The sequence below is a fragment of the Caretta caretta genome, chromosome 25 (assembly GCF_965140235.1).
Source record: "Caretta caretta isolate rCarCar2 chromosome 25, rCarCar1.hap1, whole genome shotgun sequence".
Taxonomy (NCBI): Eukaryota; Metazoa; Chordata; order Testudines; family Cheloniidae; genus Caretta; species Caretta caretta.
The window spans coordinates 18,920,628-18,947,664 of NC_134230.1; the positions used below are offsets into that span (position 1 = coordinate 18,920,628).

General features: G+C 58.6%; 1 protein-coding gene across 1 annotated transcript in view; it reads left to right on the forward strand.

The window, feature by feature from the left end:
- Window positions 1-4,110: 4,110 nt before the first annotated feature.
- Window positions 4,111-27,037, forward strand: part of PDE4C (phosphodiesterase 4C) — a 121,809-nt gene continuing 98,882 nt past the window's right edge. Inside the window, exons 1-2 of the mRNA XM_048830528.2 lie at window positions 4,111-4,514; window positions 9,154-9,229. Coding sequence (XP_048686485.2) covers window positions 9,188-9,229 — 42 coding nt within the window. The 5' untranslated portion in view covers window positions 4,111-4,514; window positions 9,154-9,187. The remainder of the gene's footprint in view (window positions 4,515-9,153; window positions 9,230-27,037) is intronic.

A 27,037-nucleotide genomic window follows, 5' to 3' on the forward strand; every position in this document is an offset into this window, starting at 1 on the left:
TACCTGCCCTCTAGGGCTCTGCAATGATCATACACCCTTACTCCACCACCTAGATACTTAAGAACTGCCTAGGGGAAACTGAGGCACCCCCACACTATTCAGAGGAAACATTAAGAACAGTCCCACTTCGTCACACTGGGGTTCCTAGGAGCCGCCTCACACTGTTCTCATGGCCCAGAATAATTGCAAATCTACTGCAGATGCCTCAGGTGGGGGAGCCCTGGGAACTGCCCCTCCCCCAGATCCAGCGGTGGGGCAAGGGGGGGTTCCCTGACACGGGCTGAGGGTCACTTTCCAAGCCCAGTTCCTGGGCGTAGTGCTGGTCTCTGGCCCCTGATCTGAGCCCCTGGCCCAGGGCAAAGCGGGCACCTGGTGGCATCTATCCAGGCAGGGTTCCACTGGGGTTGGACAGGACACACAGGCTGAGCGACAGCCCCAGGGCTGCGGGTCCCAGCAAGTTCATAGCTGGGATTGACGACAGCTTCAGGGGGCAGAAAGGAGGGGCAGCTGCCCCCTTTGTGCAGGCCATGCTGGCCAGAGAGCGCCGAGGCCTTCGGGTCTGGGTCGAGCCCAGCGTGTTGTGCTGGGAGTGCAGCTGGGCAGGAGACTTTTGCACCAGGCTCCCTCCCAGAGACTCCCGGCTCGGCGTTTCCCTCCAGCTGGGCCCCAGGCTCTGCCCCTTGTTTCTGGACTAGTGTCCCAGGGCGGCTGGCCAGGCAGCCATGGGCCTCCTGAATAGCAGAGGGTGAGAACTAGGAATTAGCGCTGAGAACGAAGCCTCTGGCTCTCCCAGACCTGTTTCCTTGTCTAATGTGTCAGCTGGCTGGGGCTCATCTTCGTCCCAGCCGCCAGGACCCCGAGCCCCCATCGGTGGGTACAGGAGGCTCGGGGGGCCTCACAAGGCCCAGCAGTGGTGCACTGCAGCTGTGGCCATGTCCTCAGGCGTGTGACCCCCCACGGCAGCATGGCTGTTCCCAGCCCTCGGCTCCGAGGCTGGGAACTGCAGGGGAGGAGGGGGGCTGGAGCCGCAGCCCAGCCTGGGGGCAGTGGGCTGTTTTAATGAAGTGCAGTGACCAGGGCAGGAACATGCCTGGCTGCTCACAGCTGAATTTGGGCAGTAAATCAAACCAGGAGAAAATTAAATTTCCCCCAAGAAAATAGTTTGTGCTGGAACTTGGCTTTCATCTAGCCACGCACGTGGGGGAGCCCGGAGCAGAGACAGCTAGGAGGACAGGCAATTTCCTGGATCAGGGTCAGGCAGGGCTCTGCGGCCTTATCTCTGGTTGACATCGAGCTGGGAATAGTGTGGCAGGAGCCCAGCTGCCCCCACGCCCACCCCTCACCCTGGCATGGGCAGGGTGCTGCACAGAGGGGCACAGGGACCTTCCTGAGGATGGTCACAATCCCGCTGCTCACTGCTGGTTAACAACTGCGTAACCCTCTCCTGTTCCCGGTGCCTCGGCTTTACTGCCCCGGTCCTTACTGCTGCTGGGCTGGGCACAGTGCCATGTTACCGCCGGGCTGCCACAGTGGCCTGGTCCTACAGGAATCTCTCCGCCGGGGATTTTCGTTCCTCTGGCTCGTGGGGCAGTGCTGGCTCCCGGCATTTCACTGCGGCGCTGAACGCCACGTCTCTGTGAACAATGGCTCCAGGGAGCAGTGCTGGGGCCCAGTGGGGGGCGCTCTCCCTGCTCAGCTGTTACAAGTCCACACCCCAGCTCTGGGGGGCTCTGGGGTTTTGCGCAGCTCGAGGCGCCAGTTCCCAGCCCGTAATGCAGGTGTGTCATGCTGCAGGGCACCTAAAAGGCTGCCCTTTGTTTCTGGCTACTCCAAAGCAGCCGTCAGCCCCTGCTGGGGCCTGGGATGGGTCAGCCCCTCTGACCAACAGGAGCAAGACTGGGTGAGCACTTTATGCTTGGGCATTGCTGGGAGGGGGCTGTCACCCAGGGCAGTTTCTGCCCCATGCCCAGATGCACTTCCTGCCCTGGGCGGTGTTGTTGGGTGCTGTTAAACAGCTGCCAAATCCCAGCCCAGAGGGGGCTGCATGTCACTACTGGGGGAGGTGGGCCCTGGCTGTAGGAAAGCCCTTCAGGGATTTAAAGGTGCTATGGAAAGGGAGGGAGCGAATGTCCCAGTGCTGTGACAGGGACTTCTGAGCTGGGTGCTCCCATCCCCCTTGTGGGGTTAAAACCCTTGGGCCTGGTACCCTGCAGCCCTGGCCCCAGTTGCACTGCTGTATTCCCGAGTGACACAAAGCAGCCGGGACAGCAGAGCTGTGCTTCTCCTCACATGCCCTGAGAAAGCATCGCTGGTGGTCAGCTTCAGCCAGCCCCATGGGATGTTCCAGCTGCTGAGCAGGGTCCTGGCTGTGTCCCACCAGCAGGGAGTGCTTGGGAGCGGAGAGACGCTCACGCAGAGCACCCAGGTGTCTCCAGCACCGTGTCATGCTGCAGTTGCAAAGTGCTCCTGGCCAGGTGCCTGCTGGTTATTTATCTCAAACGAGCCACCCTGGGGAAGGTGACACAGAGTCACGCTGCACTGAGCTGGGCGGCTCTGCTCACTTGTGTGTGATACCGGTGCGAATCCCACGCTCACTGGTGTAATGAGTCTTCAGGGCGACATTTCCTCCCGTGCAGATGCTCCCTTCCCTGGGCGAGGCCTCTGCCAGAACCAGCAGTTCCCTCCTCCTGCAGGGACACCGCCTCGTTCTGCTCCAGCCCCTGGGCCCGCGGGATGTTAGCGCCAGGTGAGAGCGAATGCCGCAGCTCTCCAGCCAGCTGGCATGGCTGCCTTGGTGCCAGGCCTGGGAGGAGTGGCTCTGGGAACGTACCAACCTGCATATGGATTGTGCTTTGGCCTGGTTCCCACCAAGTATTTATTTCCCCATTTGCAAGTTAACTGCCCTGGAGGGCCGAAGGTCCTCAGTCTGGTGACTCTCGTTTCAGGCTGCAGACTCCCAGCCAATAGGGAGCCAGCCCCTCCCAAGGGGCCAGGTAGCTTCCCCCCCCCTGGAAAATCCCCAAGGAAACCATGTTGAGGTTGAGCTGCTTGGAGTCAATGGGCTTTGCTAGTTCCAACCAGCCGTGGTAAAATAAACCCCAAGAGCTAAGGCCCCTGCGGGACCACAGCGGCCTGGGCATGACACTGGCTGCACGGAGCCTGGTGGCTTGCCCGGGACAGGGGCTGTTGTGCAGTGTGTGGTCACAAGCAGGCCCTTGCTCCAGTCTCGCTGGATGGCAGCGCCCGCTCCTAGTGAACTCGAGGGGTAAGGCCACGTGTAAACTGGTTTCAGTCCAGCCCAAGGTGCAGCGTGATGGGGTGTGTAAAGACGTGTGTGAGGATCCCTAGACACTAGCCTTGTCCACACACACCCTGCACTGCATGATCCAAACATGGTTTCGAACCAGTTTAGTCAAAGCAGCCATGTGGACGCCCTTGCTGGCCTGAGCTATTCCGTTTAAGTCCAGTGGGAGGTGGCTGCACACAAGCTGCACTGGTTTAACTGAGCCAGGCTCAAACCCACCGTTAGTGGATGCAGGTCAGGCCTGGGTGCAACACCCCTGATGTGATGCCAGCTCATCCCTGGAGTGGAGTCTGCCCCCGTGCCCTCCCCCTCGTGTCTCTGCTGAGCTCGGCACATGGCCGTGCAGGCGACCCCTCTCGCCAGGTCAGTGCTGCGGGCGGGCGGGAGAGCTCCGACCACGCTCTGGGGGAGCCAGCAGAGCTCGGTTCTCTGGCCAGTGAGGCTCCAGAGGAGACCCCAGGGGCAGCGGGAGGGGAAGCTGCCGGGCGCCTGCTCCATGGGGGTGAGACGCCCCAATCCAGGGACAGTTTAAAGGCAAAGGACGTGTTGCTGGGGCTGCTCTGTGCTGGCCCTGGGTGAGGGGCCATGGAGGCTCCGGCAGCTGGGCTTTCGCAGAGACGGTGGCTGCAGGGAACTGCTCTCTGCACAAGGGGCAGCTGGCCTGGCAAGTCTCGGTGTAAAAAGTGACTCCAGGGGCCAAAGGCTGAGCAGGGGCGTTGGGTTTCACTCGCTCAGCCCCCTGCAGTCACTCCTCCCCGAACGTGTGCCCCTGGGGCAACGTGCACTCATCCCTTGGCTTTGCAGTATAACCAGTAGAGCGCCCAGCCGCTCCCTGTGCAGAGGAAACTTTGCCAGGTCTCTCGGGACACACGTAAATCAAAGGGGGTAGCAAACATGCAAACGCACAGAAAGCAAACGCCTTCCTCCGGCTGCTGGAGGGCAGACTGGCGCATGTGAGGGTCTGTGTTACCGCAGCTCTGGGCCATCTGCAGGGTCTCTGCTCTGAGTGGGAAGCATTGTCATCTAGGCAGCGAAGAGTTAAGGGACCGCAGAAAAGTGCAGAGAAAGCTGCATGTTAATATTGCTTGCTCCAGACCGCGCTATTGCCCACTGGATCACATGCAGACGGTTTGCTAAATACTTCCCCTCTGCTTGTTCCGGCAGCCCACGGACAGACTCGGCGTCCCTGCCCCGCTGGCAGCCACTCAGTGTAAGTCTCTGCGGGCGTGGGGCTAGCACAGGCAGGTGGGAACGTGGCTGTTGTTCAAAACTCAAATAACAGCGGGCAAAGCTTGTGCATCGTAGAGTCTTGGGAGCAGGGATCCCTGAGATTCTGCTAGCAGCGAGTGGCGGGGCACTCAGCCAGGCCTTGTGCGAGGGGCCCTGGCTGGTTCGAGGTGTACTTGGTGGCAGTGGGTTTGCGTGTTAAGTGCCCGGCGTGTGGAGTAGTGCCCGGGGCAGTCGTTTGCAGCTCTGACTTGCCTGGAATTTCTGGGCTCCCTCGCGCCTCTGCGACCTTGGCTGGCAGCGTTGCCAGCATGTGCCATGCAACTGGGCTGCAGCGCATGGGGTGTGTGGACAGGAGGGCGGCTGCCCCTCTGATGGGTGTTCCGGATTAGCGCCAGGCTCTCAGGTCATGCTACCAGCCAGGGCAGGGGCCCGTCAGGACGCTGCGGGTCAAACCTTCTCGCCCCTGCCAAGGCCAGAAGGTCCCACTGTGATCACCCAGGCTGATGTCCAGAGAACTGCCCCCTGGTGATTCCCAGAGCCCAGCCCTCCGGTGGGATCCAACGTCCCCGGAGAGCTGGGCAGAGGCGGGTCTGTGCTCTGAGGCAGAGCAGCTGGAGCTCCCAGGCCACAAGCAGAGATCCCTCCATCACCTGTCCCGGCGTCCCCGGGCGATGCTCTGGAACTGCTCCCTACAAAGCCAGGCAGGACTCTGGGGAAGTCTCCTCTCTGGGAGCCGCCTGTCTGCAGGACACACAGCTCACACAACTTCCACCTTCCTGGGTCTGACCTCGGAGCATTCAGCCTCCTCTGCCCCTCCGTGCGCTTCCCACAGCGAGTCCGCCCAGGCGGGGTCCTGGGGAAGCCAGAGGGTCCTGCCCCCCAACTCCGCAGTCAGACGTGACTCTCAGCCAGCCAGTGAAACAGAAGGTTTATTAGACGACAGGAACATGGTCTAAACCAGAGCTTGTAGGTGCAGAGAAAAGGACCCCTCAGCCGGGTCCATTCTGGGGGGCAGCGAGCCAGACAACCACGTCTGCACTTCACTCCATGTCCCCAACCAGACCCAAACTGCAACTCCCTCCAGCCCCTCCTCCTCTGGGCTTTGTCCCTTTCCCAGGCCAGGAGGGCACCGGATTCCTTTGTTCTCCAACCCTGTAGCTCTCACCTTGCAGGGGGGAAGGGCCCAGGCCATCAGTTGCCAGGAAACAGGGTGTCGGCCATTCTCTGTGTCCAGACCCCTGCACACACCTGCCCTCTAGGGCTCTGCAATGATCCTACACCCTTATCCCACCCCCTAGATACTTAAGAACTGCATAGGGGAAACTAAGGCACCCCCACACTATTCAGAGGAAACATTAAGAACAGTCCCACTTTGTCACACCTTCCCGTCTAGCTGGCTTCTTCGCTCTGGGGGCTGCAGAGCCAGGTGGGCGTCTGCCACTCCTGACCTATGGGCTCGGGATGGAGGGGCTGCAGGCAGGAAGTCTGGCGGAGCTTTCCCACCCTATTGGGACGGGGTCCCACAGCGCAGAGGGTGCCTCTGTCACCCCCATAGGGGAGGCAGGACTGGAATAATGGGGGGCTGCTATTGGAGTTGAGGGGCATCAGCAGATCTGTGAGGTGGGCAGTCTGCACCATTCCTGGCTCCAGACCCCACTGGTTTAGACCGGAGAGAACAAGCTCTTCCCCTAAGGCACCCTGCTGCAGGCCAGCTCCCCCACCCAGCCCCGGCTAAAGGCCTGTCAGACTGCTACAGCCTGAAGCTGCACCTCAAAGACAGCCCGATGCCTGGACGAGCAGCCGCAGATGTGCCCCAGTCTGACAGCAGCTCCTGTAGGGACTTGCAGGGCCAGCCCCTGGGAGCTGGTTCTCAGCAGCCACACAGGTGGCAGCCCGTGGCCTACTGCCTTGCGCTGAGCCTGGGGGTTCCCTGGGATCCCCCCTAGCCCCTGCTAGCAGCAGCAGTTGGGAGTCACATGCGGCTCCCAGCCTGTCAGGCCCCTCCCAGCCCTGGGTGTTCCCGACATTCTCAGGGTTCAATCGTCTGAAGTCGTCGGGGCGTTCACAGCAAGGGTCCTCCTGGGGGGCTGGGCTGAGCTGTGAACACCTGCAGGGCGCAGGGACCTGGCCCTCCGTACCCCTCCGGTGCCGTCCCGCCTGCCTGACTCTGCTGCAGGGAAGCTCTGGGATCTCTCCCCGGAGAGCCCGATGCACCCCTCCCCTCTCCCCGTTTGGCACCTCGCAGTCTGCTTCTGGGCTGGGCAGGACTGGCCTTCACCCCTGGCAAGGCCAGGGACGCCCTGGAGCCCAGAGCTCGTGGGCCATGTGCTCCTGGGGCCGGTTGTTCCTGCTTCTCTAGACCAGCTGGCCGGTGTGGGCTGCGCCCTGGACTGGGTTGTGTGCTGCAGCACAGGCCCGGGGAGCAGGTCGCCTTGAGTGGCTGCCTCTCAGATGCCGCAGGAAGCTGGACTCACTCTCCCCTCTCCCCTGGCCACTGGGGCTGTGCTGGGGGAGGGGGACCCAGCGCTGCCTGGTAGAGTTCCCACCTGAGCACCTCCTCCAGTGGGGCACTACTGGCCCCAGCCTGGCTGGACGCCTCTAGGCTTCGTGGCCGACCTGCAGGGAGCTGGCCCTGAGATGCACAGAGCTGGGTGTGGGGAAGGGGCTTCCACTGCTTTGCAAATGCTTAAGTGGGGCTTAGCCAGGTGCACATTCCTGGGGGAGGAACACTGCCTCCTTCCACCGCTGGAGCCCCAAGGAGCTGGAACAACCTCCCCCCCGCCAGGGCCCCATAGGAGGAGGGCGCAGTAGAAGGAAGCTGGTGCCATTCCCTCTCCCGCCAGCTCAAGGTTGGTTATCAATGCCCCAGAGAGGGAATGAAATAGCAGCCAAGTTCTGGGCCGGATGGCCTGGCCTGCTGCCAAGTGCGGCCCGTTCCCGGGGCAGGCTGGGGCCCAGAGCTGGCTGAGGATTGCTCGGCATCGCGGCCCTTTGCCCTCATTCTCCCAGGCCTGGAATTTAATCATTCCCTGGTGTGGGGGGGAGATTTATACAGCCCTGGGGCCGTGAGAGAGACTCCGGCTCAGCCTTCGCTGTGCTGCAGGGGAGCGTTTGACTGGTGAAGGACAGATGCCCCCTCCACGCTGCTGGGGGCCGGGGCTGACCAGGCTGGGGGATGATGCCAGCTGCCACAGGGCCCTCAGCTGCAATCGACACTCTCACAGGAGCGAGTCTTTATCGCCTTGTTCAGGGGTGGGCAAACTGTTTGGCCTGAGGGCCACATCGGGGTGCGAAACTGTACGAAGGGCCGGGTAGGGAAGGCTGTGCCCCCACAAACAGCCTGGCCTCTGCCCCCATCCGCCCCCTCCCACTTCCCACCCCCTGACTGCCCCCCTCAGAATGCCCCACCCATCCAACCCCCCTGCTCCTTGTCCCCTGACCACCCCCTCCCCTGACCCCCTGCCCTAACTGCACCCCCAAGGACCCCACCCCCGATCTAATCCCCCCTGCTCCCTGTCCCCCCCCTTCCAGGACCCCCTGACTCCCGGGACCCCACCCACATCCAACCCCCCCTGCTCCCTGTCCCCCCCTTCCAGGACCCCCTGACTCCCAGGACCCCACCCCTATCCAACCCCCCCTGCTCCCTGTCTCCTGACAACCTCTACCCCATCGCCCCCTGTCTCCTTACTGCCCCCTGGGAGCTCCTGCCCCTTATCCAATCCCCCACCCCACCCCCACCCCTCTGCCCTGTCCACTCTGCTGTGCCAGGCGTCCAGACCCTGCGGTGCTGGGGACAAGGCCCCAGCCTCCAATGGGGCAAGGATCAGCTGGCGCCATCCCGCCAGACGCAGCCTCCACCCGCTCACTCTTTCTGTTTGATCCCCCACAAATGAACATACAAGAAATGTCTCCAAAAGAGCAGGAGGCGACACCTCCCCCCTTGGCACTGCCTGACCCCAGGCACGTGGGGCTCACCGGGGCTCCATCCCCTCCTGCTCCAGGTCTCTGAGGATCTGAGTTTTGCAGGTGGACGTGAGCAAAACCTTCCCCTCCGCCCCAGACACAGGCTGAAGCCAAAGGCCCAGAGTTGGTGTAGCTGGGGCAGCCGTGATTCTGGCCGCGTTGGAAGGTCTCCTTTCAGCAGCTCCCAGGTCCCAGAGAGGCCCACCGAGCCCGGGGTGATGGTTTGCCACCTGGGTAGCGCTGGCCCTGACTGGGGCCGTCACCTGGTTTCGCTGTGCTGGGAGGCTGGGAACTGCCCTGATTGGAGGCGCTTTGCCCCCACCCCGGGGTGCTGGCTGGGAGGGATCTATCCATGAGGGGGGTTCAGATTAGGGGGCCAGTGGCTGGAGTCTTGCGATCAGCTCAGCTGGGGCCCGACAGGGCAGGTATCCTGCAGCGGGGGGTGATCTACCCCCTCCCCCTCAGCACCCTTCAGAGCCGCCCCGTCGCTCGGCCTCGAGCGCCTGCAGGTCTGGCTTCCACTTCCCAGCCGTCCCCTGCCAGCCTCCCCAGATCCAGTGCGGGGCGGGCGAGACCCTGCGCTAGAGCTGAGGGCAAGACCCGCCGAAGGCAAAGGCCATGAGAAGCCTGACCCTCTCCTCCTCCTTTGGTTGCAGGGAAGGACCGGGGCCAGCTGGAGCAGGGGCCAGGATGAGGCGGAGTCGGACAGCCCTGTCCTTCCTGAGCATGGAGGTGAGCGCGGCTGGAGGCCGGCGGGGGTAGGGCACCCCACTGGGAACCCAGCTGGCCAGGCGGAGTGGATCCCGGTCAAGCTGTGCAGCCCAGACGGCATTTGGGGCTGGGGCCGGCGGTGCTGCTCAGGACTATAGCCCGGATGCTGCAGGAACCGGCCAGGCTGGGCCCCAGCGCGGGGAGGGGAAAAGGGTCAATGCTGCTAACAAAAGGGGGTGAGGGGCTGATGTTGGGGAGGGGACAAGCAGCACAGACCCCGGGTGGGGGACGGTTGTGGGGCCTGTAATCCCTAACCAGGGGGCGAGGCGGGGCAGCTGCTGCAAGTGTCAGCGTCATACCCACCCCAGGCTGGGGGGAAGTGGCCTCTGGTTCATTTGGCTGCTGTGTCCCTGTGGTGCACCTCGCATGTTCTGGCCCAGCTGAGACCGGGGCTGGTCCCCCTCCCCAGCCCAGCTCCCCGGGTCTGGATGAGCTTTTCTGCGTGTGCCGGGGCGGAGAGCGAGGCTGAGAGCCTCCTCGGAGCAGCGCTGCCCCCAGCCGTGCCTAGTCTCTGCCTCAGGAAGGAAGGAAGGAAACTTTCCCCATCTCACGGCCTTTGCTAGCGAGCCACCAAGCGAGCGTTCGTCCCCAGCCCTGAGCGCCCGCCCCAGCTGCTCAGGGGGCCTCACAGAGCCCCCGGCGCTGGGGACGGACAGTGGCAGCCGCATCCTCCCTTCACGTCTGACCCAGTCTCATAAGCAAACTGTGGCAGGTGGGTCCAAATAAAGTGACTGAGGTGTGTGCGTGACTGGCCCAAAGACAGAACTTTGGGGGTTACCAGTGGTTCGCTGTCTAGCTGGGAGGTGCATCGAGTGGGTCCCACAGAGACCAGGCCTGGCTGTGTTCATTAGTGACATGGCTAATGGAGTGGAGAGTTTGCTGATAAGAGCTGCAGATAACATAAAGCAGAGAGAAAAGGAGGACTTGTGGCACCTTAGAGACTAACCAATTTATTTGAGCATGAGCTTTCGTGAGCTACATCTGATGAAGTGAGCTGTAGCTCACGAAAGCTTATGCTCAAATAAATTGGTTAGTCTCTAAGGTGCCACGAGTCCTCCTTTTCTTTTTGCGAATACAGACTAACACGGCTGTTACTCTAAAACCTGTCATAAAGCAGAGAGGGGTTGCAAGCATTTGGGAGGACAGGAGAATTGGAGACTTGGACGAATTGGTCTGAATCCAACAAGATGGAACTCCATGAAGACAAGGGCAAAGTGTGTCACTTAGGAAGGACAAATTAGCTAATTAATGTGGAGATATACCTATCTCTTAGAGCTGGAAGGGACCTTGAAAGGTCATCAAGTCCAGTCCCCTGCCTTCACAGTAGGACCAAGTACCATCCCTTATTTTTGCCCCAGATCCCTAAATGGCCCCCTCAAGGATTGAACTCAACTCTGGGTTTAGCAAGCCAATGCTCAAACCACTGAGCTGTCCCTCCCCCCAAACAATCACATGCATAGCTACAAACCGGGGACTAACTGGCGAGGTGGGAGAGCTGCGGAGCAGGATCACAAAGGGAACGAGTCAGCGATGTGGTGCAGTTGTGACAAAGGCTAAGCTCGTTCTGGGGTGTATTGGCAGCAGTGTGGTATTAAGACACGGGAGGCCATTGGCCTGGTTTACTCAGCACTGGCGAGGCCTCAGCTGAGTCCTGCGTCCAGTTCTCGGTGCTGCACGTTAGGAAAGATGGGGACAAACAGGAGAGTCTGGAGGAGAGCAACAGGGCTCATCACGGCATTAGAAATCCTGAGGTTAAAAAGGTTAAAAACCCTGGGTGTGTCCAGTCTGGAGAAAAGCAGTCCGAGGCAGGACCTGGTACCCGTCTGCAAATCCGTGAAGGGCTGATTGTGGCTGATTGTTCTGTGAGGCAGCCGAAGGTAGGATGTGGAGTAACAGGCTCAGTCTGCAGCCCTGGAGATGTAGCTTAGAAATGAGGAAACACTTTCTAACAGAGGGAGATGAGCCCTGAAACAGGCTCCCCAGAGAGGTGGTGGAATCCCCGTCTTCGGAGGGGTTTAAGACCAGGCTGGACAAGCCCCTGTCAGGGCTGGTCTGGGTTTACTTGGTCTCAGCTCAGCAACCTCTCGAGTCCCTCCCAGCCCGACACTTCTGTGATACTATGTGATGAGCAAATCCTGGGGCCCAGGAACTGGGGTGTGGAGAGTGCCACGGTGGTGGCTGTGGCTTGGGGTAACAGCTTCCTCCCCTCCCTGCTAATGGGCCTCTGCCCTCACGCCCCATGCACTAGTGACTTATGGGCGTCTGAGCATGTCCTGGGGGCTGGCTCTGGCCGGCATGTGGCATGTGGCTTGCTCTGCGGTCCCGTGCGGCTAGCTAGGGGTTAAGGTTCCTGTGCTAGGCAGAGCCTGGCAGGGGCCAGCCCAGCGCTGCGGTTGGGTTTGGCCAGGGTGGGGTGATGTTCCCGAGTGCCTGCTCTCACACTGCTGCTCTCAGCTCGGCCTAGCGTCTGCTGGGGGCTCCGCCAGGTGCAACTGGCCACAGGTGCCCGCCTCGTTAGCGATTTAGCACCAGCTCCTGCTGCTTCATTAACCTGAGAGGCCTCCTAATGCGAGAGCTGCTGACCCCAGCCCCGTGCTGCAGCAAACAAGCCCCAGCATGCTCCTGCTGCGCCTCTGTCTCCGCTCCAGCGGCTTTCGGCTGGGGGCATTAGAGCACCTGGACTAAAAGCCACTTTGCTTGTTTGGATCCTGCGGTTCCCTGGTTACGGCTCAAGGAGCCAACACACAGCAGGTGGGCGCCGCTAGCCAGCTCCCTGCCCACTCGCAGTCTGTCAAGTGGCAGGGTAGGGCCCCGCCAGGGGCGGGAAATTCCCCCTGCCTTGGTGTGAGCCCAGCCCTGCAGCACCCCCGGGCCCCACGCACACCACTCCCTGCTGGGACCTGGGTTCTCCCCTCTCCCTTGCCAGGCGTGCGAGGGGGCGCTGGAGGAAAGGCAGCAGCATCCCCGGCACTGGGAGTTGGCTATCAAGCTCCCTTGAAATGAACATGACCGTGAGCATGAGAGGCACATTCTCCCCACCTTCCCAAGCCAGCCCACCTGCTGCCGCTCCAGGGCACTAATAACCGAGATTAGAGCACTTAGCGGGAGTTAATTATGCCCCTAATGGGCAGTTAATTATTATTATTCCTGGGATAATTGTACATTCGGCCCCTAGAGGATTTTCCACTGCGCTGGCCACCTCCGAGGCTGGTGCCTTGTGACCCCTGACCCAGCTCTCACCAAACGGCCACTGCTTTGCACCTGGCATGGGGGGCAGGCTGGGGGGTGAGGAGAGGCTCTCTGAGGCCTGCCAGTGGATCAGCCCTGGTAGTGTGTGGGATGCACCATGCTGGCCCCAAAACATTCAATTTAAAATCTAAAAAACTTCAACCCCTCCCCCTCCCCCCAGCCGAGATTTTACCCTAAAAAGGGAGATGTGCCAGGGCCTCCCTAGAGTCCACAGACTGCGCTATTCCCATTGATTTTCTATGGGAAGGTGCCCAGATACCCTGGTGATGGGTGACGGGATAAACCTCTTAGCTGGAGTGAGAGAGCCCAACCCACTTGCTTTGGGAACGAGACACCCTCCCACTGCAAATGCAGCTTCGCCATGGGGGGCTCCCCTCCCAACCCGCACAGCAGCTGTGTGCCCCACTGCACCCAGGGCCTGCGCGCGCCAATCTGCTCCCCAGCTCCCCCTGCTCCAGCCCTGCCTGACTCCAGGAAGCTCTTTCCTTAGGTGCCAGGGCGCTGCCCCCCTTTATTCCTCCCTGTGCCCAGACCAGGCTCCTTACTTACCATAGCTCAGCGCGGCTCTGCTGGGAGCCAGCCGCACCCTGCTCTAACCCTAACCCAAGCCCCCTCTGGCCATTAACCTCCTTGGTGCAGCGGCTCCTGGCCGGCCGCTGCCAGCGGCAGAGCTCATGGCACAGGGAAAGGACCACTCCTGCCACAGCCCGTCTCCTCGGAGCTAAAGGGAGGGGCATGATCCAGTGAGCTGTTGCTGAGTGAGACCTCCCTGGGCCCAGGAAAGCAGCCCCTGCACACAGGCTGCGGCCCCAGGATGGGGGCGGGCAGGGGACGCGTTGCTACCCACCCCGGTGAGAAGCCGGCCGTGGCCATGCTGTAGCATGTAGCTACAGGGCTCAGTGGAAGGCGGCAGTGAAAGGCGGGGAGGCCATGGGGCGAGTGGGCGAGCCGGGGGTACAGCTTGGCCGAGCGGAGAGCCCGGTAGGGTCAGTACTCGGGTATGTGTCTTTACTCCCCGTCACCACTGCTATTTCTAGCTTGCTGTGGGGGTTGCAGGTTTGGACCCTGCCCGCCTTAAACAGCGTGCAGACATAGCTTAGAGGTGCACGCTTAGAGCGACAGGTGTACGCTCACCATTGCCCTCTGCTGCCTGGTCTCAATCCTCCCTCTTCATGGCTCAGACACTCCCCTGCGCTGAGGAGCTGCTCCTAGAGCCCCGAGCGGAGGGCCTGGGCTTTGGGCCAAAGCCGGCTTGTTCTGTAGCCCCATCTATGCACAGCAGGCTGCGGGGGCTCTGCCCCCAACTGACCTCTCTCTCTCTCTGGAGCTGCCCCTCCCTTTGCTAGCGGGGCCTTCGCTTGCTCCCTGGTTATGTCGCTGGTTCCCATTACACTGACCCCTGCCTTGTTCCCTGGGTGCCCCCCAGTGTGGGGAGGTGGGAGGCTGCAGGCTGGTTCGGCCCTTTACACACGCAGCACCCTCAGGAAATGAGTCTTTCCTTATCGTTCACATTCTTCAGCCAAAAAAGGGAAGAGGCTGAAATGTCCTGTCTGCTGGCGTTTCACAGTGGGGTTAACAGCAGGGCCCTTCTCCAGGGCCAGAACAGAGCATCTCACCCGGCAGCAATGAGTCGCTAACGGGGCAAACCCAGCAGCGCTAGGCCCCACTGGCCCAGCTCCTGCCTCTCTCATGAATTATGGCCTTCCATTGTCACTGGAACAATGGAGCAGATGTGACCTGTGTCTGCTGGCACCTCCCTGCAGCCCCCAGCTCTCTGCTGTCTGACAGGGACTCGTACCCCCAAAGCTCCTACGAATTCCTATCTCAGGGGCAATGACAGGCCCCAGCCCAGACAGGGGCCCCACTGTGCTCAGCACTGCACCATCTTTGCTGGAAGGGCTGCTAACCAGCCAGGGGAACAGCACGGAGAAGGGACCTGCAAGGTTACTGAGAGAACTAGGAACCGAACCCAGGTCTCCTGGCTCCCCACCAGCCCCTAGACCAGGCCCTGGGCTCTTGGGGCAGCCCTGGAGTACCCTATCAGGTACCCAGCACTCCAGACTGAGACCCTGGATTAGCCCCGGCACAGGAGGATGAAAGCTTTGACCCTCTGAGTGCTGGAGGGATTTCCTGGCCGGGGAAGGACAGTCTGAGGTGACAGAGTAACAGCCGTGTTAGTCTGCATTCGCAAAAAGAAAAGGAGTACTTGTGGCACCTTAGAGACTAACCAATTTATTTGAGCATTAGCTTTCGTGAGCTACAGCTCACTTCATCGGATGCATACCGTGGAAACTGCAGAAGACATTATATACACAGAGACCATGAAACAATACCTCCTCCCACCCCACTCTCCTGCTGGTAATAGCTTATCTAAAGTGATCACTCTCCTTACAATGTGTATGATAATCAAGGTGGGCCATTTCCAGCATAAATCCAAGTTTAACCAGAATGTCTGGGGCGGGGGGGGGGGGGTAGGAAAAAACAGGGGGAAATAGGCTACCTTGCATAATGACTTAGCCACTCCCAGTCTCTATTTAAGCCTAAATTAATAGTATCCAATTTGCAAATGAATTCCAATTCAGCAGTTTCTCGCTGGAGTCTGGATTTGAAGTTTTTTTGTTTTAAGATAGTGACCTTCATGTCTGTAATTGCGTGACCAGAGAGACTGAAGTGTTCTCTGACTGGTTTATGAATGTTATAATTCTTGACATCTGATTTGTGTCCATTTATTCTTTTACGTAGAGACTGTCCAGTTTGACCAATGTAAATGGCAGAGGGGCATTGCTGGCACATGATGGCATATATCACATTGGTGGATGTGCAGGTGAACGAGCCTCTGATAGTGTGGCTGATGTGATTAGGCCCTGTGATGGTGTCCCCTGAATAGATATGTGGGCACAGTTGGCAACGGGCTTTGTTGCAAGGATAGGTTCCTGGGTTAGCAGTTCTGTTGTGTGGTATGTGGCTGCTGGTGAGTATTTGCTTCAGGTTGGGGGGCTGTCTGTAGGCAAGGACTGGCCTGTCTCCCAGGATTTGTGAGAGTGTTGGATCATCCTTCAGGATAGGTTGTAGATCCTTGATGATGCGTTGGAGGGGTTTTAGTTGGGGGCTGAAGGTGACGGCTAGTGGCGTTCTGTTATTTTCTTTGTTAGGCCTGTCCTGGAATAGGTGACTTCTGGGTACTCTTCTGGCTCTATCCATCTGTTTCTTCACTTCCGCAGGTGGGTATTGTAGTTGTAAGAATGCTTGATAGAGATCTTGTAGGTGTTTGTCTCTGTCTGAGGGGTTGGAGCAAATGCTGTTGTATTGCAGAGCTTGGCTGTAGACGATGGATCGTGTGGTGTGGTCAGGGTGAAAGCTGGAGGCATGCAGGTAGGAATAGCGGTCAGTAGGTTTCCGGTATAGGGTGGTGTTTATGTGACCATTGTTTATTAGCATTGTAGTGTCCAGGAAGTGGATCTCTCGTGTGGACTGGACCAGGCTGAGGTTGATGGTGGGATGGAAATTGTTGAAATCATGGTGGAATTCCTCAAGGGCTTCTTTTCCATGGGTCCAGATGATGAAGATGTCATCAATATAGCGCAAGTAGAGTAGGGGCTTTAGGGGACGAGAGCTGAGGAAGCGTTGTTCTAAATCAGCCATAAAAATGTTGGCATACTGTGGGGCCATGCGGGTACCCATAGCAGTGCCGCTGATCTGAAGGTATACATTGTCCCCAAATGTACAATAGTTATGGGTAAGGACAAAGTCACAAAGTTCAGCCACCAGATTTGCCGTGACATTATCGGGGATAGTGTTCCTGACGGCTTGTAGTCCATCTTTGTGTGGAATGTTGGTGTAGAGGGCTTCTGCATCCATAGTAGCCAGGATGGTGTTATCAGGAAGATCACCGATGGATTGAAGTTTCCTCAGGAAGTCAGTGGTGTTTCGAAGATAGCTGGGAGTGCTGATAGCGTAAGGCCTGAGGAGGGAGTCTACATAGCCAGACAATCCTGCTGTCAGGGTGCCAATGCCTGAGATGATGGGGCGCCCAGGATTTCCAGGTTTATGGATCTTGGGTAGTAGATAGAATATCCCAGGTCGGGGTTCCAGGGGTGTGTCTGTGCGGATTTGATCTTGTGCTTTTTCAGGAAGTTTCTTAAGCAAATGCTATAGTTGCTTTTGGTAACTCTCAGTGGGATCATAGGGTAATGGCTTGTAGAAAGTGGTGTTGGAGAGCTGCCGAGCAGCCTCTTGTTCATATTCCGACCTATTCATGATGACGACAGCACCTCCTTTGTCAGCCTTTTTGATTATGATGTCAGAGTTGTTTCTGAGGCTGTGGATGGCATTGTGTTCTGCACGGCTGAGATTATGGGGCAAGTGATGCTGCTTTTCCACAATTTCAGCCCGTGCACGTTGGCAGAAGCACTCTATGTAGAAGTCCAGTCTGCTGTTTCGAGAAAACCTGGATTTGTGCTGGAAATGGCCCACCTTGATTTTCATACACATTGTAAGGAGAGTGGTCACTTTGGATAAGCTATTACCAGCAGGAGAGTGAGTTTGTGTGTGTGGTTTTTGGAAAAAAAGGGGGGGGGTGAGAAAACCTGGATTTGTGCTGGAAATGGCCCACCTTGATTATCATACACATTGTAAGGAGAGTGATCACTTTAGCTAAGCTATTACCAGCAGGAGAGTGGGGTGGGAGGAGGTATTGTTTCATGGTCTCTGCGTATATAATGTCTTCTGCAGTTTCCACTGAATGCATCCGATGAAGTGAGCTGTAGCTCACGAAAGCTGATGCTCAAATAAATTGGTTAGTCTCTAAGGTGCCACAAGTACTCCTTTCCTTTTAGTCTGAGGTAAGACAGTCACTGGAGCTCCCAGGCCTGCCCCCCAGACGCAGCCTGGCCTCAGCTGCCTGCACTGAGCTCTGTGTCAGGCTGCCAGCTGCCGTGCCTGTCTCCAGCCCTGCTCCTGCAGCGAGGAAGGAGCCTGAGCGCCGGCCCAGGAGAGTCCTAGGAGCTGGCGAGCTGGCTGGCCGCGGCTGAGGAGAGCCCTGCCGAGTGGCGAAGTAACGGGCTAAGTGTTCTGAGGCCCCCCGACAGTGCAGTGCCGAGGCCCTCGATTAGCAGCGGGTGCTGGGCAGCCCCTCGGCTCTGACGGGCCCTGGCACATCAGGTAATTCAGATCTTCAGCACCAGGCCATGAATGCAGCGGAGGGCGTCATTAGTGCCGAGTGGCTGCAGCTGGTCCCAGGGGGCCAGGAGCTGTGACTTCTGAGCCGGGGGCCTCATCAGGACAGCTTGCGCTTGCCAGATCCTGCAGTCCACGTGGGCCCCCCTCCCTCTGCAGTGCAGGGCAAGGGGGTTGGGCTGCTCTCTGCACCGAGCCCCTGCCTGCAGACACCTCCTCGTGCGATCTGTGGGCCCGGCTGCTTGTTTCAGGCACTGGGCACCGGCACAATAGACTGCAGTGCCTGGCACTCTTGGAATTTCTGAGCTGCCTGGGTGTGGGGCATGCACAGGCCAGTCTCCCTGGAGAGCCTCCGGCTCACCAGCCCCCTGGGTCCCTGGCCAAGCCACGGGTGAGCTCCCCGCAGCCCCTGGCAGACAGAGTTTTGTGTGGACTCTTCAGTCCATTTGCTGCCGAGGACTGAACGGGCTGGGGCTGCTCTGAAAGAGACAGTGCTTATGACCCCACCCCTGCCCCCCGCCGTTGTGTGTGCGCACGGCAACCAGGGAGGGAGATCTGTGCACTGGTCCCGGCCCTGAGCACAAGCAGGGCATGTGGTATGACGAAGCGGGACTGTTCTTAATGTTTCCTCTGAATAGTGTGGGGGTGCCTCAGTTTCCCCTATGCAGTTCTTAAGTATCTAGTTGGTGGGGTAAGGGTGTATGATCATTGCAGAGCCCTAGAGGGCAGGTGTGTGCAGGGGTCTGGACACAGACAATGGCCTACACCCTGTTTCCTGGCAACTGATGGCCTGGCCCTTCCCCCCTGCAAGGTAAGAGCTAAAGGGTTGGAGAACAAAGGAATCAGGTGACCTCCTGCCCCCCCCCCCCAAAGGAACAAAGCCCAGGGGAGGAGGGGCTGGAGGGAGTTTCAGTTTGGGGCTGGCTGGGACATGGAGTGAAGGGCAGACGTGGCTGTCTGGCTCGCTGCCCCCCAAAATGGACCCAGCTGAGGGGTCCTGTTCTCTGCACCTACAAGCTCTGGTTTAGACCATGTTCCTGTCGTCTAATAAACCTTCTGTGTTACTGGCTGGCTGAGAGTCACATCTGACTGCGAAGTTGGGGGGCAGGACCCTCTGGCTTCCCCAATACCCCGCCTGGGCGGACTCGCTGTGGGAAGCGCAGGGAGGGGCAGAGGATGCTGAATGCTCCGAGGTCAGACCCAGGAAGGTGGAAGCTGGGTGAGCTGTGTGTCCTGCAGACAGGCTGCTCCCAGAGAGGAGACTTCCCCAGAGTCCTGCCTGGCTTCATGGGGAGCAGTTCCAGAGCATCGCCCGGGGACTCCGTGACATGTGGCTACTAGGCGGGGGGATGAGGGAGCAGCCTGACTCCTTGCCCCTCTGCTAGTGTGTGAGGGGGCTCCATTCTGGGCCCAGTGAAACAGTCAGTCCTGCCCTTCCCTTTGTGGGATCCCTGCTCTGCACAGGGGCTAGGATCTGGGAAGTGGGACCCTGGCAGCAGCGGCCAGTCAGGCTGGGTGTTCATACCATGGTGGGAGAAGAACAGTGGTTTGGAGCCCAAGTTTCCTCTGGCCTGGATGTAAATGAAACCAGCTCTGGGGTGAGTTAACCCAACCCCAGGTGGACCACCAGGGCGAATGGCTGGTGTCTGTTTGGAGCCTGGGCGTGTTTGACTGAAAGGAAATGCAGGAATATTTTAAAAACTTGCTTTTAATCAAGAGAGAAACAGGGAAGTTTTACACTAAGGCACAGAATTGCTCTAAAGCTGCTGCATGAAACGCCTGCCTGATCGTTTTCGTTGTTGCTGCTTTCATGACACCTGACAGACAGCTGGAGAAATAGCAGGAATTGCACCCGGGCTCTGGGCTCCAGCTCCACGCTCCAGCTGCTGGAGGGGAGACAAAGCAGCCGCGAAGGCAGCGTCTCCGTCACCCAGGAGCGCACACCCTGTCACTCATCTGCTTCTCTGTCCCTGCCTGTCAGGCTGGGTTAGGGAGCCCGGGGGGTGCTGATGGGACAGGCGAGGCAGGGACGCTGGCTCGGCACCCTGGGCACTGCAGAGTTGGGGGTAGCGGTGCCCCGGCCGGCCGTGGCTAGCCCTGGGGTTCCACACCCCGGTGCTGCAGGCCTCGGCCGCGCGTGGAGCTGTTTGCCCCGCACTGACTCCGCAGATCCTGGAATCCTGCGACAGGTTCCAGGAGTGTGAGCCGCTGGGGGCCGAGCTGGTGTGGGGGCTGGGAGCAGGGCTGATGGTGGGGGGTTGCTGTGGGGAGTTCGGGGGCAGAGCTGATGTGGGGCTGGGGGGGGGCGACAATGAATCGCTGAGGTGGGGGATGAGCAGAGTGGGGTTCCTGTGACCCTTTCCGGCTCTGTCTTGTGGCGGGTGCGAGGCCCTGCCCCGGGGCTGTTTTTCTTGCAGGCAGGCTGGGATCATGGACTAGAAGTGAGCACCGTTGTCTCTCTACCCCGGTCCCCCCATACCCCCCTGCTCTGGTTTTCTGTGCCTGCTTCGCTTTTCGTGCTCCGGTGGCGGCCTGGGGCATGTCAGGGCAGGTGCCGCGAGCTCTAGCAGGAGGCCGGGACCTGGGGAAAGGGCCACGGTGCTGCTCCGGTCCCGCAGCGGGGCAGTGGAGCTGGGCGCTGCAGTGGCGAACTTGTCCCTTGGGAAGTGGCTGGCACCGGCTCTGCCCAGTGCAGCCCCCGTCACGGCGGCTGGGACCCGCTGCGCCCCCCCACTTGTCTGTCGCTCGCCGGAGCGCAGGGAAGGGCAGGGAAGGAGCCGGCTGGCCGCCATCGCACCTCAGGGCTCCTGCTGGCAGTGGCAGCTTCTCAGGCCTGCAGGATAAAAACCATCTGCTAAGGGCTGGGGCCGAGCAGGGAGCGGGAGGGGGGCTGTTCGCCTTTGTAGCCAGCACACAACATAAACAAACCATCGGCCTCCTCGCACACTCACCCCCAACCCCTTCCCTCCCACACACTCCTCACAGTCACACCCCCTCCCACCCCCAACCCTTCCCTCGCACCCCTCTCCCTGCACCCCACTCACCTGCACCCCTCGCACCCCCACCCCTCCCTCACACACACCCCACCCTTGCCTCGCACACACCCCTCACAACCACATCCCCTCACCCCTCCCTCACACACACCCCTCACAACAACATCCCTTCACCCCTCCCTCACACACACCCCACCCTTGCCTCGCGCACACCCCTCACAAGCACATCCCCTCACCCTTCCCTCACACACACCCCTCACACACACCCCACCCTTGCCTTGCGCACACCCCTCACAACCACATCCCCTCACCCTTCCCTCACACACCCCTCACACACACCCCACCCTTGCCTCGCACACACCCCTCACAACCACATCCCCTCACCCTTCCCTCACACACACCCCTCACACATACCCCACCCTTGCCTCGCACACACCCCTCACAACCACATCCCCTCACCCTTCCCTCACACACACCCCTCACACATACCCCACCCTTGCCTCGCACACACCCCTCACAACCACATCCCCTCACCCTTCCCTCACACACACCCCTCACACATACCCCACCCTTGCCTCGCACACACCCCTCACAACAACATCCCTTCACCCCTCCCTCACACACACCCCTCACAGTCACCCACACACACACCTCCCCCCTTCCCTCGCACCCCTCTCCCTGCACCCCACTCACCTTCATCCCTCACACACACACCCTCACATCTCACCCCCCCACACACACACCCCTACCCTTCCCTCGCACCTCACACAAGCTGTGGGGGGTGGCTGCTGCCCACCCCTCCTCCTCCTGCCATTGCCTTCCTCTCTCAGTGGGGCTGTTCAGACCAGCGCTGGGTCTGTTCCTCTGCTAGGGCTGGAACGAGCCTTCCTGGGCAGTCGACCAGAGACCAAGCTGCTCACCCAGCTTTTGCAAAGGGCCTTTTCCCTCCAGCAGCGGCTGCTCTGGCTGGGTCTGGGAAGCGTCATTTTCCTGGGGCTCTGCTGAATCGAAACACCTCCGCTTTTGCTGCCTGGTTGGGTGCTGGGGGGCTGGTTACTCAGTGGCAGTGCTGGTGGGTTGGACGGCCGCCTGGCTGAGCAGGGCCGCGGGGCAGGTGACAGCCCTGGGTGGGCTGGGAGCGAAGGGTTTCCCTCAGCAGCTGATCCTGGGCCATCCGTCCTCCATCAGGGCGGGTGCTCTCCGGCCAGAGGGCCTTGCTGCATCAGTTGGGGATTGCAAATTAATGGCTTTATTTCTCCTAATTATGTTTAAAGGCTTCCCAAGCCCACTAACCATGGTAGGGCAGGGTGAGGCCTGCAGCTGGGAACCCTGTCTCTGCTTTTCAGGCTGTCACTCTAATTGCAGCTGTCCAGAACGAACGCTTCCAGGATTTGCCCAGCCCTGTGAATGTGAGGGCGAGGGCGAGGGCAGGTCGTGTTCCTGGCTCCCCAGCCAGCCCGTTATTTGTAGCCAGGGCTGGGCCGGGCTGTGGGGTAGCACAGTGGGAGCAGGAGCTGGGACTGGCTGGAGAGCGGGGGCAGTCCTGATGCTGGTGTGCAGCACAGAAAGGAGAATGATACAGAATGGCCAGTCTGAGCCAGCCCTTGCCCCAGCGCAGGGCTGGGCACCCTCCTCTTCTGCCAGCTTCTTTGGCTGCGCAGGACAGTCTGCACCCTGCAGGATTAGGCCCGAGATCGGTACCAGAATCGCAGGCACCTCTGGGCTGTGGTGCGGGGAGGACACGGGCACAGCCCCTGTGCATGTGACAAAGGCATTGCAGGCCTTAACACCGCCCTGCCAGGCATCTGGCCAAGGGTCGGCCTGGGCGTGAGTGGGCATGACTCCCCTACGCACTGGGGGCCGCAGCGGGAAGGGAATTTGGACCCTGGCTTTTCATGGCCTTGCCTTAACGACTCACCCACAGTCACCAGACGTAGCCAGGGCTGGGCTGCCCCTGCTGGGGTGGCAGTGGGTGGCTCAAGCCTGCTGCTTGGCCTCCGCATGCAGATTAGCATGCGCTGCCCTTGCTGCCAGGTGCTGACTGGGGTCAGGGCTGGAAAGACTGTGTGGCACATGCCCAGACGTTGGTGATGGGATTGCTGGAACCATCGGCCTGAGGGTCGAAGTGGGCTAGTGAGCCTGGAAGCGGCACGTGGCCCAGGGAGGGGAGGTGCTGCTGCGCCTTGCTCCAGCGGCCCGTGGCATTTCCAGCAGAGTCAAGGTCTGAGCAGAGCCGCAACTATGCAGCCAGCCGCACCCGCTCCACTGGCACGGCAATTGCAAATTAAATGTGGAACTGGCTCTCCCCGTGGAGCAGCGCCCCTGCAGTGTCTGCTCGGTGCGGAACAGCCCCAAGAACAACTCGGTGCCCAGGCCCTGAGCCCGCGATGGGAGAGCCGCAGGCGGGGCTGTCCTCCGGGGCACAGGGCAGGGCCACGTTGCGGCTTTGTCTGGGTATTCCCCACGCGCGGGAGGGGGCTGACCTGCCTTTGCCCAGCTCCTCCTCTGTCCATTTGGCCCAGGGCAAAGTGACTGTCAAACGCCTCCTGAGCAAAGTGCCACCCCAGACCCACCCGTCAAGCAGGGACCGTATCGCTGTGCTCTCCCTGGGGCAAGGGTCCATGCAGGCAGAGTTAAGGGTGTGCAGCTGTGCTGCATGGGAAGTGTCCCCAGAACTCCCATGGGGGAGGGAAGGCCCCATGGCTCTAAAACCCAGGCCTGTAAAGCCACCCAGCAGCAGCTGTAACCACCTGGCATGCCACTTCCCAGGATCTGCTGTGGATGCAGACAGGGAAGTTCCGCCTCCAGGGTTTGACAGACAGCAGCCCCAGGGGCCTGATTGGCTCCCTGCCCTATATAAGCCCAAGGTGCCTTCTAGGAAGCATCTAGGTAATAGTGTGGATCTTCTACAGCTGCCATGACTGTGCCATCCCCTTGAATTCCTGGCTTGATTTGAACTCACTCTCCAACTCCCACCCTTGGCATTGCCCCTGGCCAGGACCTGACTATGAGCTCCTCAGCTTCAGCCAGCCTCAGGTTTGCCCCTGCTCTGACCCGTGACCCTGACGGTCTTGGGTGGGATCCTGGCAGTGGAAGGGCAGGAGGAGCCCAGGGCAGCACTAAAAGCCTGCAGCGTGAACACCACACGAAGGCAGGTTTGTGTGCGGTTTGCCCCTGGTGTCGGCGAAGGGCTGTGGAAGGGGCTCCCTCTGTTCTCTGCTCAGGGCTGGCTGCCCCGCTTGGCTGGCAGCTGCTCAAGGCCTGAGTGGCCTTGGTTCCCTGGCTCAAGAGCAGAGAAGCAGCCTCTGAACTTCATGCTCTAGAAACTGCTCCCTTCCAGCCATCAGCCTGTCTGTGCCCCGCACCTGCTCGCGGCCCTGCGGGAAGCTGTCTCCTGCCGTGGTGCGTGCTTTCTGCCTTGCTGCATCTATCAGTGCCAGGCTGCCTGCAGCTTAATTAGCCACTGAGTTTGTTCTTATACTTCTTTTTGTAGTTAAAGGAATAGTCCCCCAGACATCCATCAACGTGGCAGCAGATGCAGCTTGCTGCAGGTTTGTTAAACAGAGTGATTTATTGGCACCAGCACAGTGTCATTGCAATTAGCATTGTAAATAAGAGCTAATTAATGTCAGCCTCTTACAAGTGTCCTTTGCAACCTGCAATGTGTGCAAGCTAGTCCTCCCTCCCAGTGACCATCCATCGCAGCTGGGACCCATGCACAAGATGAGATATTCTTCCCTCCCTCCTCCTCAGCCCTGTGCCCAGAAGGACTTTGCTCTAGCCTTTCTCCCAAGTATTGGCGAGCTCCCAGCAGTCCTCACTACTGCCAGCCTGGGGACTCTTCACCCACCGGGGACTGCACTCGAAGGAGCATTCTGTGTTCAGCCTCATTGTGACAAACAAATTGGAACTGATCACAGAACTCGGCATTAATAGCAACTTAGGACAAGTGATCATGGCTGGATCACATCTATGATACGCAAACACAGTAAAGCCCAGACCAGTGATACTCAGACTTGGTGATTTTAAAAAGGCCAATTTCACAAAGCTGAAAGCAATTATGAGCCAGGTCAGCTGGGAGGAAGGATTTAATCAGAAGAATGTGAATGATAATTGGGACTTGTTTAAGCCACAATACTACAATTGGGAAATAAGATATACTGGTTAAAAAAACAACCTGGTTTAGAGGGGAAATGAAGTCAGTTAAGGGGAAATTGATAGTAATGAATATAAATCAAAAGCTAGGAAGTGAAGAAAATTGATAAGGGAAGCAAAGGGACATAAGGAGATAATTCTGCTGGCCATAGACAAGGACAATAAGGAGTTTAAGTTTATTAGGAAAAAAAATCTTGATGATGGTACTGGTCCATTACTAAGTGGAAATGGTAGAATTACCAATAATAATGCACAAAAGGCAAAAGTGTTTGTCACGGCGTCCCCGGGCGATGCTCTGGAATTGCTCCCCACAAAGCTAGTCAGGACTCGGGTGAAGTCTCTCTGGAGCAGCCTGTCTGCAGGGCAAACAGCTCACATGGCTTCCACCTTCCTGGGTCTGAGCTCGGAGCTTTCAGCATCCTCTGCCCCTCCATGTGCTTCCCACAGCGAGTCCACCCAGGCGGGGTCCTGGGGAAGCCAGAGGGTCCTGCCCCCCAACTCCGCAGTCAGACATGACTCTCAGCCAGCCAGTAACAGAAGGTTTATTAGATGACAGGAACATGGTCTAAAACAGAGCTTGTAGGTACAGAGAACAGGACCCCTGAGCCGGGTTCATTTTGGGGGGCAGTGAGCCAGACAATCCCATTTGCACTTCACTCCTCATCCCCGGCCAGCCCCAAACTGAAACTCTCTCCCGCCCCTCCTCCTCTGGGCTTTGTCCCTTTCCCAGGCCAGGAGGTTACCTCATTCCTTTATCTTCAACCCTTTAGCTCTCGCCTTGCAGGGGGGAAGAGCCAGGCCATCAATTGCCAGGAAACAGGGTGTTGGCCATTCTCTGTGTCCAGACCCCTGCACACACCTGCCCTCTAGGGCTCTGCAACAATTATACACCCTTATCCCACCACCTAGATACTTAAGAACTGCATAGGGGAAACTGAGGCACCCCACACTATTCAGAGGAAACATTAAGAACAGTCCCACTTCGTCACAGTGTTCAATAAATATTTCTGTATTTGGAAGAAAAACCAGCTGATGTAGTAATATCCTATGATAACACACTTTCCATTCCACTAGCATTTCAGGAGGATGTTAAACAGCAGCTACCAGACTTTTTAAAACCAGCAGGTCCAGGTGACTTCCATTCATGAGTTTTAAAAGAGCTGGCTGAGGAGTTCTCTGGACCGTTAATAGTGATTTTCAGTCAGTCTTGGTACACTGGGGACGTTCCAGAAGACTGAAAGAAAGCTAATGTTGTGCCAATATTTTAAAAGCGTGACCAGGATGACCCAGGTAATTATAGGCCTGTCAGTCTGACATCGATCCTGGGCAAGATAATGGAGCAGCTGATATGGGACTCAGTTAATAATTAGAGAAGAAGTAATCTAATTAATGCAAATCCACATGGGTATATGTCAAATGGGTCTGTTACGGAGTGTGGGGTAGTCTGGGCCCTGCACCCCTCTTCCTGGGAATCACTGTGACTCTCAGCCAGCCAGTAAAACAGAAGGTTTATTGGACAATAGGAACACAGTCTAAAACAGAGCTTGTGGGTACAACCAGGACCCCTCAGTCGAGTCCTTCTGGGAGGCAGGGAGCTTAGACCCCTGGGGTTCCCTGTGTTCCACCACCCAGCCCAAAACTGAAACCAAAACCTCTCCAGCAGGCTCCCTCCTGCAGCCTTTGTCCAGTTTCCCGGGCAGAGGTGTTACCTCCCTCCCCCCTCAGCTCAGGGTACAGGCTCTCAGGTCTCCCATCCCCAATGAAACTCCCCTGCCACATCCCCAGGTCAACACTCCCCCCCTCCCTACTGTGTCACAGGGTCCTGTCAAACTAACTTGCTATCCTTTTGTTTTTTTATGCGATTACAAGTTTGGTTGATAAAGGTAAGAGTGTTGTGATAGACTTCTGGAAGGTGTTTGACTTGGTATCATAGGACATTTTGATTTAAAAAACTGGAATGATATAAAATTACCATGGCACATGTTAAATGGATTTAAAACTGGCAAACTGCTAGGTCTCAAAAAGAACAGGAGGACTTGTGGCGCCTTAGAGACTAACAAATTTATTTGAGCATAAGTTTTTGTGAGTTATGGCTTATGCTCAAATAAATTGGTTAGTCTCTAAAGTGCCATAAGTCCTCCTGTTCTTTTGCGAATGCAGACTAACACGGCTGGTACTAGGTCTCAAAATGTAATTG